The sequence below is a fragment of the Numenius arquata genome, chromosome 18, assembly GCF_964106895.1.
Source record: "Numenius arquata chromosome 18, bNumArq3.hap1.1, whole genome shotgun sequence".
NCBI classification, from domain to species: Eukaryota; Metazoa; Chordata; class Aves; order Charadriiformes; family Scolopacidae; genus Numenius; species Numenius arquata.
The window spans coordinates 11,891,605-11,910,138 of record NC_133593.1 but is presented as its reverse complement, the minus strand read 5'-3'; the positions used below and the strand labels follow the sequence as shown (position 1 = coordinate 11,910,138).

General features: G+C 42.3%; 1 protein-coding gene across 1 annotated transcript; it reads left to right on the top strand.

Moving 5' to 3' along the window:
* The first annotated feature begins 895 nt into the window (after positions 1-895).
* NOS2 (nitric oxide synthase 2) lies at positions 896-16,355 on the top strand. The gene is made up of 24 exons (XM_074160902.1): positions 896-1,071; positions 2,185-2,281; positions 2,646-2,768; positions 2,859-3,007; positions 5,043-5,205; positions 5,545-5,636; positions 6,040-6,181; positions 6,632-6,771; positions 7,334-7,508; positions 8,225-8,326; positions 8,595-8,789; positions 9,135-9,217; positions 9,519-9,663; positions 9,898-10,002; positions 10,150-10,199; positions 10,295-10,469; positions 10,947-11,079; positions 11,492-11,570; positions 12,456-12,634; positions 13,278-13,441; positions 14,222-14,432; positions 14,765-14,852; positions 15,315-15,436; positions 16,029-16,355. Exons 1-24 carry the CDS (start codon positions 965-967, stop codon positions 16,232-16,234), a joined length of 3,225 nt encoding a protein of 1,074 aa, XP_074017003.1. The 5' UTR covers positions 896-964; the 3' UTR covers positions 16,235-16,355.
* Positions 16,356-18,534: the final 2,179 nt, after the last annotated feature.

Genomic DNA, 18,534 nt, shown 5'->3' with positions numbered 1-18,534 from the left:
GATTTTACAGCAGGCAGCATCTTGGGAGCCCAGCAATATAAATTTTACTGAAAAAGCAATATAAATAACAAAATAATACATAATTTACATCAGAAATATGTGCCAATGTGTATTTTCTCTCTTTATTTTTTTTTGGAAACATCAGGTTTTTATTTCTGTCATGTACCAGGTGCAAGTGCTGAGGCTAGTTCTGCCTTACCTAGCCATTCACTAGCTTGCTCTTTTTCTCCTGTCACACCTTCCCTGGCACAAAAATCCATTTTAGGATCAGAAATTAGCAGAAATTGTATGTTAAAATGAACAGCATTAAACTTTGTACGTTCTTATATAACTGCTCTGTTGCATTCAAATATGCACTATGTGTGTATATTGTACAAAACACAGACATCAGAATCTCAGAATTCCTTTTGGCTCTGGCAGATACATACATTGCAAAACATTTTGGTGAATTTACAGACCAATTATTTTTTTTCAGTACTATGTGAATAACACAGCAACATTTTACATCCCTTTTCCTAGTGAATATACAGTGATGTGAACTAACAGAACACTTAACAACACAGAACTTAAAAAAATCCCAAGTCTCAAGGTGTGGCTTTTGTAGAAGTAAAGCATATATGTGGTTTTTTTAGACACTGATATTTGCAGGTTTGGGGGCCTGAGAGACATTTGAGATTCTCTTGCCAGTATTTTTGAGCAAGGCACGGCTGCAGCGTTGCACTGACAAAGAGAACTGTTAGTTTTAGTATCACTGCTCTGAGTCAAGCAATTTTCATTTTTAGAAACAGGATGTTAATTACATCAGATCAGTTGGTCGGGTGGGTTGCTGAGCCCTTTTAAAGGGAGTTACCTTCTTAGTCAAAAACTGACCTTGTTGTTGTTTTTCCCTCCTCAGAAGTGTTCCCACATCACACAAAACAAGATTTTAGCACTGTGAACTAAAATCATAAATAAAACTTCCAACATGTTGTGCCCGTGGCAGTTTGTGTTCAGACCTCGTGCTGATAAGAAGCAGTCCTCTGAGGAGAAGGATATCAATAATAACGTGGAGAAAAATGGGAAGATCCACAGGTAAGATCTTTGTCTATTAATGACCTCACAGTTTCTCCTTCATTTGAGAGAAAAGATTAAGTGAAATGTGTTCTGGAGAAACCTGTTTCCAAAGCAATATTAACCAAAGAACAGTTGTCCCTGGGGGTTACTGGGTGGTCTTGATTTGGTCAGGTACATTTAAGCTTTTTTGTCCAAGTTATAAAATCATTGAGGAAAGAAATCATCTTGCTTTCTCTTTCATAGCTCCAGATTTATTTGGTGTGCTATAATGGTTTCATATGTGCTAGGACTTAGGAGGCGTATGTATGCTATAAAAATTAGCAAGGTGATTATTAATGCTGTAATTAAGTTGGTAAAGTATTTCTGCGATATGATTTATACAAGACACTGTATAAACCTGCACGTGCATATTAAATTTCTCAGTTTTCAGGCTGTTACTTATTTCAGTTTTCTATTGCCTACTGCTTCTTTCTCTGCCCGTTCCCTCCCCTGTCCTCTCATTGCTCAAGGCAGTTTCTATTCCAATGTGAAGATGGGTGAAGCTGAGCAGTGGAAGCGGGTGGTCCCATAGGCTCTGCTACCTTAAATGCATCATTGCCTGCTCCAAACTAAGGCTTGTGTTTGGAGTTTGGGTGTTTTTGAGCATCTTCTGAAACGTGATATTGAAATTAAAAAGTAGGAGTTCAGCAAGTAAGACTTAATGCAGAAAACAAAGGAAATTAATATAAAAGTATGTAATTTGCTTAAATGGGCTGGAGACTGGACCTAGCTGAGATTTTCACGCTTCTCCCTGAAGATTTCAATCTCGTTGTTTAATTCCTCTGAGTATTTTCTGGCCAGACGATAATTGTACAGATGTCCTTTGTTTGGTTTACAGCAACAATACTCAGCCCCTACCATTCCAGGCTGTATCTGTTGTTTTCCTTCCCACACAGAGACCTGGAAAGGGTGACTGTAGCTTTACTATTGACTCCTTGTCCTCTCCCCACTCACGCTGCTGCGAATCGTTGCTTATTGACTCAGTACATCCTTCAGGGGTGGCTCTGAGCGTTTCCCTACTGATGCTGCAGGTAACGCTAACATAAACCAAGCACATCGTGTTATACTGAATTGTCTCTGTCTCTTTTAAAGGTTAGAAAATGGTGATGCCAAATTACACGATCTGAGCAAGAAGCGGACAGAGATGCCACTGATCATAACTCCAGCAACGGCGGGTGATGGCAGAGAGGTCTGTTTCTGGCATCATTGTGTGACACTGACAGTTCACAGGGGCTGTACTCGCTGCTCAACGCTTCTCACAGCTCTCACGTGAGGACTAACGGTGATACAGGAGGTTAGGGCTGCTGTGAGGTCTTTGGGCAAAAGATCCTTTCTGAACAAAAAGAAGCTTTGGTAAGACTTAAGGAAAGAGGCGACCCGGCGGGGTTGGAGTGCCCGATTCCTTTACTCACCTTTGAAAACCCAGCCTTTAGTAACAAACGTGTCCTTTCTCTAAAATTGTCTGGTTCACTGTTTTCCTGAGAGTGTGACTGTTATGTTAAGAGGCATTATTGACATTTGTATGTATGTATTTTTATCTTTTCTCTGTCCAGAACCCCCCCCAAAATGGTATCAAAGCTTCAAACCAAATATCAAGATGTCCAAGACATGTAAAAGTAAGAAACTTGGAGAATGGATCCAGCTTTCTGGACACACTACACCTGACAGCAAAGGAGGTAAGATACAGAAACCCGAACAGTGATTTTTCATCACTTTGGAAAAATACAGAGTGCAACATTGGGTTTTGACATTTTATTGTTTTTCAGGTTATCAACTGCCGGACCAAAGCCTGCCAAGGGGCACTCATGACCCCAAAGGGCCTGGTGAAAGGTACTAGAGATGGGCCAGTTCCACCGGCAGAGCTGTTGCCTCAGGCACTAGACTTTATCAAGCAGTACTACGATTCATTTAAAGAGTAAGGCAACTTTACCTTCATGTTTGGTGTAAAAGTCCTCTCCCTACCTGTCTGTGAGACTATAGGAGTGTTTGGTTTCTTCACAGCTGTTGGTAACTACCCTGTTAGGCAGCATGCATTCAAAAAATAGGTAAGGGCTATCAGAAAAGGTAAATAAAACTATTAATGCACTTAATATGCTCTGTCTGCCAGTCCAAGGTCTTGGGAATACAGGAATGGACTCTATACAGTGCCTTCCTCAGCCCCGTTCCTTCGGCGTGTGCTCTGTTATAGTACATTTAGAAGCAGCAGCTTGATAAGGGCTCTTATCAAGGAGCCCTTGATACCTCCTGTTTTCTTAACACTGGATGTTGATGGGATTAGCTCCTGCTCAGATCAGTCTGAGACATGAATAATGTGGATAATGCTTTTTGTTTGTGCTGCTTCAAGTATCTTTTCTCTGTGTTCTTTTGTTCTCTGTTTTGACTCCCAAGGCTTTAGCTAAAGATTGGAAGGCCAGTCTCTTGCTTCTCAACCTTGCTCGGTGCTCTCACCACCATAAGCTTACTGAGCGTGCTGGGAGGGAGGCTCTAGCTGCGGGAAAGAGGTTTGTGTTTTCGCAAAAATGGACGTGGTGCAGAGATGTCTTGATGCAGGAAAAGCTGGAACATCTGGCTGAGGTCCAGGAGTTTGCGGTGGTGTTTCACATGACAAGCTTTCAAGTGACAATTCAGTGTTTGCTCATCCCATTATAAAACATTATCAAAGTTTCAAAGAGACTCAGCCACATTAATGGCTACTTCTTCAGACACTTTGAACTCTTCTACAAAGCTTTCTTCGCTGAATCTCTCTGAAAGTCCCTGTCGTACACTCAGGCTGTACTCACTTGCCAGCGAATTATATTTGCACATCCCTGCTCATGGCTATTTGATCACATTGATTTACGCTATCTTACGTGCTTGCCCTTGATCTTTCATCTCGTTGAAAATGTGAAAACTCTCAGACAGTGCGGGCTATTTTCATTCTGTCTGTGAGCCAACAAAACAATTTTTGTCTGTGCTGTGATAAATAGTTCCTAATGTTTTGCCTTCAGCCTCTGTTATCAGACTAAAGAATTTTAGAGTTGGTTTCCTTGACAAAGGAATTGCTCAGCATTTCCTTTTAGCAATGAAGATCCTACTTACTTTGGTCAGAAGAGCTGTGTCCCTGTGAAAATAATGTAACTTTGAGAGGATGGTCACTACAACCCTACTTTTGGGCTGAAGCCAGCCTGTTCTCTACTTTTTGTTTGCTTGAATTTGACAATTTTTTCCAAACTGCTGTAGAAAATCCATATTTAAACTGAAAACTTATACAGAAAAGCTTGTGATCAATTGTGTGTGTTGGGTGGTGAAAGGAAGGTGTCACTACTTAGATCTCTAGTGTGCTTGTTTCCTCACTAGCCTAGTAATCTCTGTCACTTGCAGTCAGTAAGGGCACTTCCTAAATTCTGAAGCCAGGAAAAAACTCTCCTCAGCAGTCCTCGGTCAGAGTCCCATGTACTTAACTTTCCATAGAGTACCCCCTGCTTTTTGATAAAAATGTGGGCCTCTGGACTGCTACCGTAGGTAATGGGTGTGTTTTAGGGACAGAATGTGGTGCCGTGGAGGGGAGGTGGGGAACAGATGGTGGTGACTTCTCACATCTGACCGACAGCGAAATTGCTGACCTTGTGAGGTAACGGATGTTTTCATAGAGGACAGAGTGTTTCATGTTGACCCTCATCCAACAGGATTTACAACAGGAGTAGGTTTCTCAGTCTTTATCCAAACTTGCCATATCTCAGCCTCCAGAGATGCTAATCCCCTTCCAGGTAATTTACTGTACCTGTATCCTGGCCGATAAAATCAGGGGTGTACGTACAAGTCTTCTGCAAAAGGGTGCTCAGAAGCTTTATGGCTTCAGCAATGCCCATGCTCTTCTTGACCCAGAACATAAGGAGAATGTCTGCAGTTTAAATCAGTTCTAAGAATGAAATTCTCATTGTTTCTTTTCATGGCTGTTTCCTGTTCAAAAGGCCAAAAATAGAAGAACACCTGGTCCGGCTGGAAGCAATGACCAAGGAGATAGAAACAACAGGAACCTACCATCTGACCAAGGATGAACTGGTCTTTGCTGCCAAACAGGCCTGGAGGAACGCACCCAGGTGTATTGGGAGAATCCAGTGGTCCAATCTACAGGTAACCCGCGAGTCTTGGTATTATGGACCAGAGTCACCTACTGCCAATGAGAAGAATGTCCTTTACTTTGGTACAATATGGCGCTAGTGTAGGAACCAACTGAGTCGTGGAACCAGGTGCCTGTCTTGGTCCTTGAAGCATTGTTATGTGTGAAAATGATGCATATAAGAGGAATAAAAATGAACCTTTCCTAGTGGAGCTACAATTAGCTTGAGAAATACTGATTTTTCATTTAACTTTTTTCCTTAATCTTTCCTTAATTGCATAAGAAAAATAATGAGATTACACTACTGTTTCAAAAGCAGGTTTTTTCTTGACATTTCTTTTGGAAACCTATAGGTATTTGATGCACGTGATTGTAAAACAGCGAAGGAAATGTTTGAGCACATCTGTCGTCATATTCAGTATGCCACAAACAATGGAAATATAAGGTAGGCCTCTTTTATTTCATTTGAATTTTAAACAACAAAAATCACATCCAGATCTCGATTAAAAACTCTGCCTAAGAACTGAAATGGTCTATCTAAACATTTTGACAACTTGTCTCTGCTCTTAATTCTCCTGGTACTTATGTGTTCCTCTCATCTACCATCAACCGTCTGGAAAGTTTGTAACTTTGATGGCTGATGTGGCAAAACCTTTCATAATTCCTGGGGAAAAGAGATGATTTGAAGATTCAAGAAGGAGGGTGGGGAGGATGAATGATTTTATTTCTGCTGATGTTTATTTTAGGAATATAAAGTAATTGCTGCTGGTAACAATTTATGTTGTGTTAATTAGAACGTGTTTGATGTGGTGCTGTAGTGTAATGGGGTTTGATTGTCTGTCTGGCAGATCAGCCATCACCATCTTCCCCCAGAGAACTGACGGGAAACATGATTTCCGTGTTTGGAACAGCCAGCTCATCCGATACGCGGGGTATCAAATGCCGGACGGGTCCATTGTAGGAGACCCCGCCAGTGTGGAGTTCACACAGGTACAGCCCCAAATGCAGCACCATCCGCTTTCCTCCTTCTCCAGCCCAGCTGTCCTCCTTTTTCTGTTTCTTGCATTTTTTTGCAGAGTGGGAGGGAAGCGTGGTGGGAAGGAGTGAATGGCATGTTCTGCCCCACAGGTTCCAGGCTGAAGCCATCATTTCTTACCATTCTGATATAAAATACTCCCCTCCCTCTCGGAACAGGGTGAGCTAATGCTCCCCTTAAGCCAGGGACCAATCAGGACTTGAACAACGTGTCTTGGCGTTGTTTGAATGGGAAAGGTATTTTATATATATATGTAAAAGATATTTTATATATATAAAAGATATATTAAAGATACTTTATCATTCAGAATTTACCCCAGCAAGTTTTAGAGGGTTAACATTTTTTGTCTTCAAATACAGGGGAAAAAAACCTAAAAAACTACCTGAAATGTACTTTCTCTACAGTTGTGCATCGAGCTTGGGTGGAAGCCGAAATATGGCCGCTTTGATGTAGTTCCACTCGTTCTCCAAGCAAATGGCCAAGACCCAGAAATATTTGAATTCCCGCCAGAAATTGTCCTCGAAGTGCCAATGGAACATCCAAAGTAAGCACACAAGATTTGGATAATTACATTTTTGCCTCTGCCTCACCTTGGCAGGTTATTAGCCTGCGCCTGCGGCAGTCGTTTTAGGAGTTCTTTGTTAGGATGAAATTGTGGTAAATTGTCCCGAAAGATAAAATGCTCGTTGGAACAATGAAACGAGATTTAAATTAAGAAAGCCAAAAGCAGTTTTGTTGGAAATCTTTTTTCTGAATCTACATTTCAATTATATTCAGAATTTAAAAAATCATCATTTCCTATGCAGGTGTAATACACGTGAAATATGGCTGCACTCATAACAAAATGTTTTTTGCCTTTCTGTCTGTTTTTTTTTTTTTCTTCATCTTTGCTTTGGGAGTGTCCTGCAGGTTGCAGAGCTCTGCAATACTCTTCTGCAGTTCTTTTAGTGACTGCACTGTAAATGAAAACTCCTATGAGTTTTGCAGACCGTGCTTCATGGGTCATTTCTCCCAGAGTTAGCACTCTTCATCTTCCCGGACTCCTCTGGTTATCACCTAAAGGAGCAAAAGACACAAAGTAGTAAAGGAAAATGCTTGTTTAACAGGTACGAATGGTTCAAGGAGCTAGACCTGAAGTGGTACGCACTGCCTGCTGTTGCCAACATGCTACTTGAGGCGGGTGGCCTGGAATTCACTGGGTGTCCTTTCAACGGCTGGTACATGGGGACAGAGATAGGAGTGCGGGACTTCTGCGATGTACAGCGCTACAACATCCTGAAGGTGCCCGTCTGGGGAGGGGATGGACCTGGTGGGTGGAGCGCTTCTGAAAAAGAGACACACGAGTCTTTGCTGAGAGGGGTGTTGTGTTTCTGTCACACTGACACCTCAGTGCTCATCTGACACAGTGTCCTGCCTACTGTGGGACATCCTGAATTTCTGCCCAGATGAACACTGTAAAAACAGTGTTCTGACAGTATCTGTTCCAAATACCCGGATAGAATGGTGAAACTGCAGCTGTAGAAAAAATATTAAAAATTATGTCCAAAGAGAATTCTTACCCAATTTTACTCTCAGTCCTGCTGATTCAGGACGTTTGGTCTCTGCCTGTACATTTCTCAGAGGTGTATTTGTATCAGTTCCAGTCTGCTGTTGACATGGCAGTGGACTCCTGATGGTGAGCTGCAGGTCTTCATCACCTCAGTTACAAATTAATAACGATGACTTATAATCAGATGCTGCCACTTTTGAAACCAGGAGAGAACCACTCCCCACTTTCCCAAACTGGAATAGCTTCAAGAGCCAGAACTCCATCACTCAAGTTTACTTCTGATCTCAAGTGTTTCTGCTGCCGTGGATTTCCGCAGTATCAGACTGACTCTTCCCCCTTCCACAATACCTTTTCCTGCATATTAATGTGATGAGCTGGAGAAACCATGAGGTCAAAGTCCCACACAGTAAATCTGCTTTTCCCTTTTCTCTCTCTTTTTCGCTTGTAGGAGGTAGGAAGAAGAATGGGACTGGAAACAAACAAACTTTCATCGTTATGGAAAGACCGAGCTGTTGTAGAGATAAATGTTGCTGTGCTTTATAGCTTTCAAGTAAGTCAACAACTGAGGTATCTGGAGAGACGCTGAATATTGGATCTCTCTTTTTTCTTTTGCTTATTAACAGCTTTATACAAATTCCTTGATCAAAGGTCCACCTCAGTGATGCATATCTATATAATAGTTGCTGATAGTAATTATTTCCCAGCACAGTATAAAGTCTTTGAAATGTTAACCAAAGCAAAAGGATTGCTTTAACTACATCAGGAAGAAGAGCAGAGTGGGCTTTTTGATGTATGTCTGTGTTTTTGCAATTTTCTAGAAACAAAATGTGACTATCATGGATCACCACTCAGCTGCTGAGTCCTTCATGAAATACATGCAGAATGAGTACCGTGTGCGAGGGGGCTGCCCGGCCGACTGGGTCTGGATCGTACCTCCAATATCGGGGAGCATAACTCCTGTGTTCCACCAGGAGATGCTGAACTATGTCCTCACTCCCTTCTATTACTACCAGGTACACATTTTCAAAAGAAATAGGATTCTAGTAGACAACTTCAGTAGTGCAGATGGTAATATGGGACCTGAAGAAGTCTGAATGAAAAGCCCTGGTTAATGAACGTTAAGTGGAGAGATTGATAAATAGCAGGCAGGGTGTAGTATACTGTGGAAGCTGATGGGAGTTCTGTTGAATTCTCAAGCTGTAAGTAAAATGCAATTTAATGCTACAGAGAGTGATACCATATTTGTACAGTGGATTGTATATACAAATTCTATTTAATCTGGCCCTTTCAAAGATATTCCAATTCTGTGTTTATTATTTTACATTTCTTACCTGAAGCTTAACTTTGTTTTTTTAAAGGTGGATGCATGGAAAACACACGTCTGGCATGATGAGACACGGAGGCCAAAGAAAAAAGAAATAAAGTTTAGCATCTTGGCAAAGTAAGTTGTTCAAATAAGAGTCTTTGTGCTGTTGTCCAGCTATTCTATTCTTGTGATGTTTCTGTTCCACTTTTTTGGGGAATAACTTTTACGGTAGGGACAACTTTGAGTCATAGACTTACATGTCTGCAGTTAAGTAATATTTGTGTCTACAATCCTTATTCAGGGCTTTATAGTGTATTGCTTCTGAATGATCTTCCAGGGAAAAACTATGCCCAAGATCAGTCTGTCTTTGTTTGTGAATCAATCTGAATTACCGTGTAGCTATATTAAAAATTGTATGTGATTATCTTTTTCCCAGGGCTGTACTCTTTGCATCTTCACTCATGCGACAGACAATGGCCACCAGGTCCAAGGTCACTGTAATCTTTGCGACAGAGACTGGGAAATCGGAAACACTGGCCAACAGTCTGTGCAGCCTGTTCAACTGCGCCTTCAACACTAAGGTAAGAAAGTAGGACTCATACACACTAAATGGAGAAAGAAGTAACCAGCTTCTGCAAGCTTTTCCACTCTCTATGTTCTGAACGTTCAGTAAATATAAGTTGGACTAGAGCTTTGATTTTGTATTCAGCATAATGCCTTCTAAATTTGGTCAGCAGACATCTGGCAATTACAGAGATATCTAATGCTAGTTCCTACCTCTGCTAGCAATTTCTCATGAGCTTTATACCTTCCAGATTCTGTGCATGGATGAATACAACATCTGTGACCTGGAAAAAGAAGCACTTCTCCTAGTGGTTACCAGCACTTTTGGAAATGGAGATTCTCCAAATAACGGAAAGGTAATACAAGTATCTATGAGCCTCAGCTCAGAGACTGAGACCTTGCATTTGTCCCATGTACTTGAGTAAGATATGGATCAGGGTCTCACTTCTGTTTTAAATCAAAGTATTTTTCTAACCTTAAGTCTTTTACAAATGTTTATACAGACCTTCAAGAACTCCTTGCTCACCCTGAAACTGCTGAGAAAAAAAATTAGGTAAAAATACTTTGTTGTTTGGTTTGCATGTGATTGAGTCCTTTTGCATTTCATTTAGCATAATACTGTGATCTTATTTATACTTCCTTCTGCAGATATGCTGTGTTTGGTTTGGGCTCCAGCATGTATCCAGAGTTCTGTGCCTTTGCTCACACCATTGACCAAAAACTGGCCCAGCTGGGGGCTTCCCGGCTCACGCCAATAGGTGAAGGAGATGAACTCAATGGGCAAGAAGAAGCCTTTCGCACATGGGCAGTCAGCGCGTTCAAGGTGACAATATAAATAGTTAGCTCATATTTTAGTTCATCCATTCTTTTATTTCAGTATTCACTAGCATCACTTAAAAATGGTGAGAAATGAACGAAAACAAACGTGGATTTATATCTGAATTTCAGACTCCCCTCTCTTCTGCTGCTTGCCTAAGTTGAAGAGGGGACTGTGCCTCTTTTCTGTTATTTTTTAATATTCACATAAAGTTCAGTAAAAGTTTTTGGATAGTGAGATGCTGAGTATGAACAAGGGTGGTAGCATCCGACATCAGAATTTTTTGAAGTAGATGAGGTTTTTGAGCTATGCTGGTGTAGAATTGGAACCTCACTGAACTCATTGAACCCCTGTAACATCAGTGAACTCAGCAGAATTGATAAACAATAGCAATCTGTGAAATTGGTATCTCCCCATTAGGATTATGACAATACTAAGAATATTATTTTTACCATGAATAGCCTTATTTTTTCTTTTTTCTAGACTGCCTGTGACATTTTTAACATCCGTGGGAAGACCAGTATTCAGTTGCCTGAGATCTATACCTCTAATGAAAGCTGGGAGCCTGAGAATTACAGGATAGTGCGTGACTCTCAAACCATGGACTTGGCTAAAGGTACTACCTCCCACCTTCCACCTCCTCTCTCCATTTTGCTTCAGATAGATTGGAACTGTAAAGGTTTTCTGAAAGTGATATTGGTCCAGCTAGATGGTAAAATTCATAGAACAAAGTACAGTGGTCAGAGAAAAAAAGGACATTGGTTTGCATTGCATAAATCATTATCTTTTCCAGTGTAATAACACCAGAACAGCAGAACTAGCACATGTTTTGACAGTCCCAGAGGAACAAAAGCTGAGATGAGCTCCTTTGAGTCAGGGAAGGTGTGCGTGTAGGACACATAACTGACTAAAAGTATATGGCCTTCTAGGGCAAGCATGGTTCAGTTCTTTTCTGCATGTTATTTGAAGACATTTTAAACAAACCTAATCACAAAATTGCTATGACTCACATCCTCTTTTCTCAACAGCACTTGCAAACCTTCACGCCAAGGATGTAATTCCCATGAAGCTGAAATTCAGACAGAATCTTCAAAGTTTAAAATCCAGGTACGATAACTCGTTCTTTTGAATATTGCAATACTACATTTTACTAAAATCTTTAACGTCTGAAGTGCCTGGTTATAAACATCTTCTCCCCAGAGTTATTAAGATATAGCTATGAATTTTGTACCATCATTAGTAGAAGCAAATCATTATCACAAGACCACAAGAACATGAACAGTCTTAGCTCTGGTTTAGGTAGGAGCTGACTTCCCAGTAGAGTGTAGGAAACTAAATAACTTTGTGATATGGCCCTTTGATACCTACTAGATGTGGAGGGTCAGGTGTATGGCCCCTCTCCCTTGCTTGGTACGCTACATGCCAGGCAAATATTCACTTCATTTAGGGGAAAAACTACCCCTTAGCATGAAAAAAAAGGGGGGAAAAAGGACAAGTTATAGTGCAAGAAGCCACTGCAGTCAGCTGTGCTGCAAAGGAAGCTGAGACAAGACCATACACAAAGAAATACCAAAGGATAATTGGTGCTAACACCTGTCTTAGAAATAGCATCTGTGAATAGCTCTTCAACACCCTCCGGTAGGTCTCTCTCATCCCAGTTATAAATCCAGTTGTCTTACGGGGAGTCCCCTGAGCTGGTGTGAGATGTGAGCTCTTTGGTCTGCACTGGCTGATTGCAGGCACCTTTATTCTGTACTGGGCAGATCAGGCAGCACTTCACTGTCTTATTTGTTTTGATACAAGTATTTCACATATCTAGACTATGATTTGTTTAAGTCTCCGTGAAGCACTAAGCTGCTCTGATAGTTTGGTGATGAACACAAGTAAGCCCTTGCCAACTGTCACTTCAGATTTATTCCTTTTCTGCTCAATTCAAGGGAAATCCTGTCGACGTAACCAAGATCTCTCTGATCTCTTTTTTTCTATATCTAGTCGTATTACCATTCTGGTTAAGCTTTCCTGTGAGACTAATCAGGAAGTGCACTACCTGCCCGGAGAACATATCGGGATTTTCCCAGGCAACCAGCCAGAATTAGTCCATGGCCTCATCGCACGTGTCAAGGATGCCCCTCCGGCTGATCAGACTATCAGACTGGAAACCTGCACTCACAGTAAGTTGGTTCCCTTTAGACAAAATAACCCAGATGTTTGACAGATTCCTCTTAAAAGTCCTCAGAATTTTCATAAACTGAATTTGATTCTGTTACCCGTTTCTTAAGTTTCAAGAGGATTCTGTTGATGCTTTTAGTTATTCTGATAATCCTCGATCCTGATTTTGCATACTCTGGCAGCCCATGGTACCTTCACCAGTATTCACAGAGTTCTCCCAGGTTGACACTGTAATTTACTTGCTACATTGGCCATTGACCCCAATGAAATGAATCAACAGAGTTTGCTTATTGTTGCTACATATCAGAGCCCTAAACCAGATTTACATGTCATGACCATCGTTGCCATCTTATTAGGGACAATCTGCTAAATCGTAGGATTCTGACACACAAACATGGTTTCCTAAAAGGAGAGACACTTCATTTTAAAGTGGTGTTTTGTTACCGTGCAATTCTGGGCATCAGATCCTCCCCTTACAAAAAGGTTCAACCCTCACTTTAACCTCTTTCACAAGGGCCCTGTAGTCTAGACCTGCTGTGACATAGTCTGAAGTCGTGTTTTGAAGGACACTGATTTTTGCAAAGCTCTACAGCTGTCAAATGCCATGGGAATTGCTAAGTGTTCTTTTATATCCCACGTTTCCAGGTGGCTACTGGACAAGTGACAAAAGGATTCCAGCCTGCACACTCCCCGAGGCTTTGACATACTTGCTGGATATCACCACTCCGCCCTCCCAACAACTGCTAAAAAAACTCTCCCAGCTGGTAACAGCGGAAGGAGACAAACAGAGACTGGAAGTTTTATGTCAGGTAGGTGGTAGGGCTAGATTTACGTAGACTGGACCGTCTGATGCCTTTTTTGTTGTGTAGCAGAAGCTTAAGAAATTTTTGCAGTGATGGTGCTTGGTTTTTATCCCTCTGTTACATGTTCTGGGTGCTTGTAAAACCAGCCCCAGAGAGAGAAAGGGTGGTCTTGTGGCTCAACCTGGGCGTGGGAATCAAGAGATTTCTTCAGATCTGATATTTCCTGTGTGGTTCTGGGTGGGTCACTCTGCTGCCTGTTTCTCCTGCCTGCCTCGGGCTGGTTTCTGATGATACGCTGTTAAAAGACCTTACAGTTTGCAGGTGGAGGGGTTGGAGGGGAGCTGGTAGATGTTTTTGTCAGAGAATTTGGTATGGTGAGTGTAAGAGAGATGTCACTTTAAATAACCAATGAGTCAGGCATGGTAAGTGCTGCTTCTCCTGCTGGGTTCAGCAGTAGGAGTTTTCAGAAGGTATCAGGACCCGGGATATCCCTTAGCAGGGGCTGAGAAACAGATTCTACTTCAGTTTCTACATCCTCACGGAGAGAGCTGCTGTCTGAGAACGCTGGAGCGGGTATTCTGTGCTTCCGTTTTCAGAAATTACACTGTTTCTTAGGAAACCCCAGGATCGGTCTAGGCAAAGTTTTGAGAATTCTCTGTTGATTTCCCTGTGTATTTAATTGAACATAAAGCAGGAATCTTAGTCATATGTGGCATTTCAAATATCCCTGCTCTCCTGAACTCAGCATGGCCTGGTAACATTGTGATGGTGGCCTTTGGCTTTTAGAGCACAGAAGAATACAATAAATGGAAGTTTTACAACAGCCCGAACATCCTGGAGGTCCTGGAGGAGTTTCCTTCTGCTGAGGTCTCGGCAGCTTTCTTACTGACCCAGCTGCCTCTGCTGAAACCCAGGTACTACTCTGTCAGCTCCTCCTGTGACATGACACCCAGAGAGATTCACCTGACGGTTGCAGTTGTAAACTACAGGACAAGAGGTAGTGAATTGCTGTTTTCATTTCTCTCTTAATTAAACGATATTTAGGCTACGTTGTGGTTCAGAAAAAAACCCTGTCTCTGCCACATGGCATGAAACCTATCTGTAACAAGGAGTTTGTATTGTGATACGCGCAGAATTGTGTGCTGCAGTGAAGGTGTTCATGCTGGGGCAGGATTTGCTAACATCCTGCAGCAGCAGCAGCAGTGTTGCCTTGTTTTATAAGTCATTAGTAGATATACACTTATTTAAAAACCATGATTTTAATTATAAACTATGCTTTTTTAAAAAGACTGAGAGCTTTGAACACTGACAGGGGTGTTTTCCTCTTAGGTGGAAAAGGGCCTTTGCACCATGGAGTTTGCAGCACATGGCTGAATACAACAGCTCTCAATGGAACAGTCCCATGCTTTATACGCAGGTGAGTGTGTGACAGAGAAAAAAGAAAAGTTAAAAAAAAAACCCTACCCAAAACCCAGCGATTCTTAGTTCAGTTTCTTCAGTAGTTTTTTTTTTTTTTTTTCATTGTTTGCATATGATTTTGAAATGACTGGTGAGTGCCAGTTGGAATATCTGAGTTTGAAAAGAGAGGGAACTCCCTGTCTTCCAGAGATGAGGTCCTGTACCATGTCTTAATTTGAGTAAAATCATAATCATGAGAAAATTCTGAAAGAATTCTATTCGTATGACCCCATTCCACTGTCAGTGTATCCACCACAGAGCAAGCAAAGCTAAGGGAACGAGAAGCAACTGTCCCAAGTTCAGGCTCATTGGTGTTTTCAGTTTGGTAACTGGGGCTGTGCTGCTCAGAATCACTCAGGAAGCTGACACTGAGATGTCAGTCATATATGAATTATCTAATTAACATAATTTTGGTTTTTAGTGCTAATGAATTCCAGCTCCCAAAGGACCCGACCAAGCCCTGCATTCTGATCGGCCCAGGGACGGGAATTGCTCCCTTCAGAAGTTTCTGGCTGCAGCGTCTCTATGACTTGGAAAAGAAAGGTACTTATGGGGATTGCCACAAGGGGGAGGCCGGAACTCATCCGGCAGCAGAAGACATCCCTAGTCCTCCAAACAAATTCTCTGCAGATGGAGACACCCAGAAACATCAGCCAAGTAAACCCCATAGAGATTGGTCATCCCAAAGCGGATTGAACACTGCACTGAAACACCTGATCCGTCCCACTCAAGACCTTTCTGTTGGTCTTGAGGTATTTGACCACTTGGAGGCCACAGCCTGTGTGTTCTGTAGATACTCTGCGTTCAGTGACCGCCCAGGCGCTCGCACAGGGGCCATGATATGGGGAGGAAACGCTTTGGCCTGACTTTATCAGCCCGTCTGGGGAACCTGCTCCAGCGAGTGATCCCACATAGTTCTCCAAGGACTTGGGCAGGTTCAGTCCCCTAAAATCACCAGCTGTCACACACAGACACACACACTCACTCTCCTCCTCAGGTGTTCAATGAGAAAGGCTAGTTAGAAAATAGCTGTGCCCAGCGAGTTACTGTGACAGTGGGGCCCTCTCTGGGAATGGTTGTAAGAGCTCATAGTCTTTACCAGAAGAGACAAAACACTTTCCAATGTTGGTTTCAGGGATCAAAGGTGGGGAGATGACATTACTGTTTGGCTGCCGGCAGCCAGAATTGGATCACATCTACAAAAAAGAAACTGAGGAAATGAAGAGGAAGGGGATCCTGAAAGACGTCTACACAGCTTACTCCAGACAGCCCGGCCAAGCTAAAGTAAGGCTGGCTCCTGTGTTCTTAAAGGGTTGGCTCCTTTCAGAATGGTCCTTCTAGTTAAGATCTGGGCTCTGTTTAACACTGCTTTTTAAAAAAATGTTAGCATTTGGCTTCAGTGTATTGTGAACAAGTGGCCAAAGGCCCCACTCCTTCAAAATAAAGGAGAATCTGACTGTGCACTTCAGTGTGAGCAAACTATGTAAATATAAACCCCTCACTGCCATGGAGAGAGCCATAACAGGCAATATCATCAAAAGTTAAGTGCAAACAGCCTTTGAAACCAGAAGCTGGAACACTTTCAGAAACCTTAAGTTTTGCAGGATTTGATTAGTCCATGAGTTAGAAATGAGTTGGCTCTGGCCACTTGTCCCCATTTCAATGACACAGTGACCGTTAAAATTAATTTTGCTTGGACAAAATCTTGATTGGAGAAAACAGCAGCACTTACACTGTCCTCGTTTCAGCTGTGCTGCTCTGCTGGCAAGTTAGGAGACTTTGGCAGTTGTAACTGGTTCCAAAAATGAAAAGCCTTAGTCTGCTGGAGTTCAATCAGCAGATGGGTCTGGCCGGCAGATCTGGGGCTTGGAAAGACAGCATGAAGAGTTTTCTTCTCCTTTGCTGTGGTGGAACACACAGCTGGGATAGACGGGGCATTTAGAACCTTACTACACAGACCCATGCTGAGTTTGGAAAAGCCAATAGTGTTTAAGAAACCTTGTCTAATGATCCTTTTTCTGTTTCTAAGGTCTACGTTCAAGACATTCTTCGTAGCAAGTTGGGGACCAAAGTGTGCAACCTCCTGCATAAGGAGGAGGGGCACCTGTACGTCTGTGGAGACGTACGCATGGCCAAGGACGTGGCTCAGACTCTGAAAGGGATGCTTGCAAAGAACCTGAACCTCAGCGAGCAGCAGGCAGAGGAGTATTTCTTCCAGCTGAAGGTACGCTGTGGTAGGCAAGGTGTTCTTGCCAGCCAGAAAGTCAGTTCTTTCCAGTCAGTTCCAGGATGGGTTAAAGTCATGAAAGTCACACTCAAGATCTTTGGGCTGCCACGAGCTTCTGTTCAGCAGAACACACAAGGGAGAAAGCTCTAAGTGATCAGCTTAGTCTACCCACCGTGATGTAACTCGCATAGTTTCTGTTCGGTTGGGGTGTAAGAGTGACACAGCATATTCTCTTCAGTTTGCCGTTTCCCCAGTGTCCCCCCTTGGGCCGGGACATGAGTCGGCAGCGTGTCTGGAACATCAGGAATTTGAGGCTTTGTTGTGCCAGGGGAAGAAAGTGAGTTAAGAAATCAGTGTGCCCATCGCTGAAAACACAGAGCTGGGGTCTCTGCTGGCTCTTTAGCACGTGTTGTCAGAACGTGTCCTGGAGCACGTGTGTGGGGTTCAGAGAGGTTCCCCGTATAGGCAGTGACAAAGTGCCCTGTCACAGAACCAGTCACACGAGCAACAGACCTCTCAGTCACTCGGCCGCCACCTGAGGAGGAGCTCGTGGTGTTTGATTCATCTCTTGGGTTTCCTTTCTTTTTCTGCAGAGCCAAAAGCGGTACCATGAAGATATATTTGGGGCTGTGTTCCCCCAGGAGGGCAGAAGAGGTGTCGGGGCTTCACAACCCGCCAGTCCGGGAACGAGCCAGCGCGTGGGTTAGCCACCGCTTGCACGTGTGTTCCTTGCAAAGAACAAAGGGTCAAATCCTCTTTCTTATACATGTTAAATCATACACATGTATGTGATTGTGGGATTTTACTTTTAAACCTCAGCCTTAGTTAAGAAAATATATTAAATTTAACTTTTGTTGCTATTTATTCTGAGACTTCTTTTAATAGATTATCTTAATAGTGAAGACAAATTATTTTTTTTAATACTGTCTATGCTGGTATAAATCTGCTGGGTTTTGTAAATACAAGGAAAATATAGTTTTTTACTATTTAAGCTAGAAGTGAAATCTTTTTTTGAAATGTATTGTTTATCTTTGTGAATTTATTTATATCAGATTGTTGTGCCGTGTGTATTATCTTCACTTTAAAGCAGGTAAATGGACGGTTGTGTCACTTGGAAATGTAAAGTCACACGCCTTGTTGGACCTGAAGCAATATTTGCAAATGAGATAATAATAGAATGGTTTGTAAGTGGAAGTACCTGCTGCATCCACTTCACTTGTACGTACGTGCGGAGGCAGCAGTTGGGAGCTCTGCTCTATGGGATCCAGGCGCTGGGACCTGAGTGGTTGTTGCAGAGCCCGTGGCAGGAAGGGCCAGGAAATTCAAAAGCACTTTGGATATTTGAATTCTATGCGCTGATTTACTTGATTTGTTTGTAATAAAAGATGCCTTTACATTGATACAAACAACTTGA

Coding starts and splice junctions, on each gene's coding strand:
- NOS2 (XM_074160902.1), top strand. CDS start 965: ATGTTGTGCCCGTGGCAGTTTGTGTTCAGACCTCGTGCTGATAAGAAG. Junction 2,282..2,645: donor CGGCGGGTGATGGCAGAGAG/GTCTGTTTCTGG, acceptor TTCTCTGTCCAG/AACCCCCCCCAAAATGGTAT. Junction 6,182..6,631: donor CCAGTGTGGAGTTCACACAG/GTACAGCCCCAA, acceptor CTTTCTCTACAG/TTGTGCATCGAGCTTGGGTG.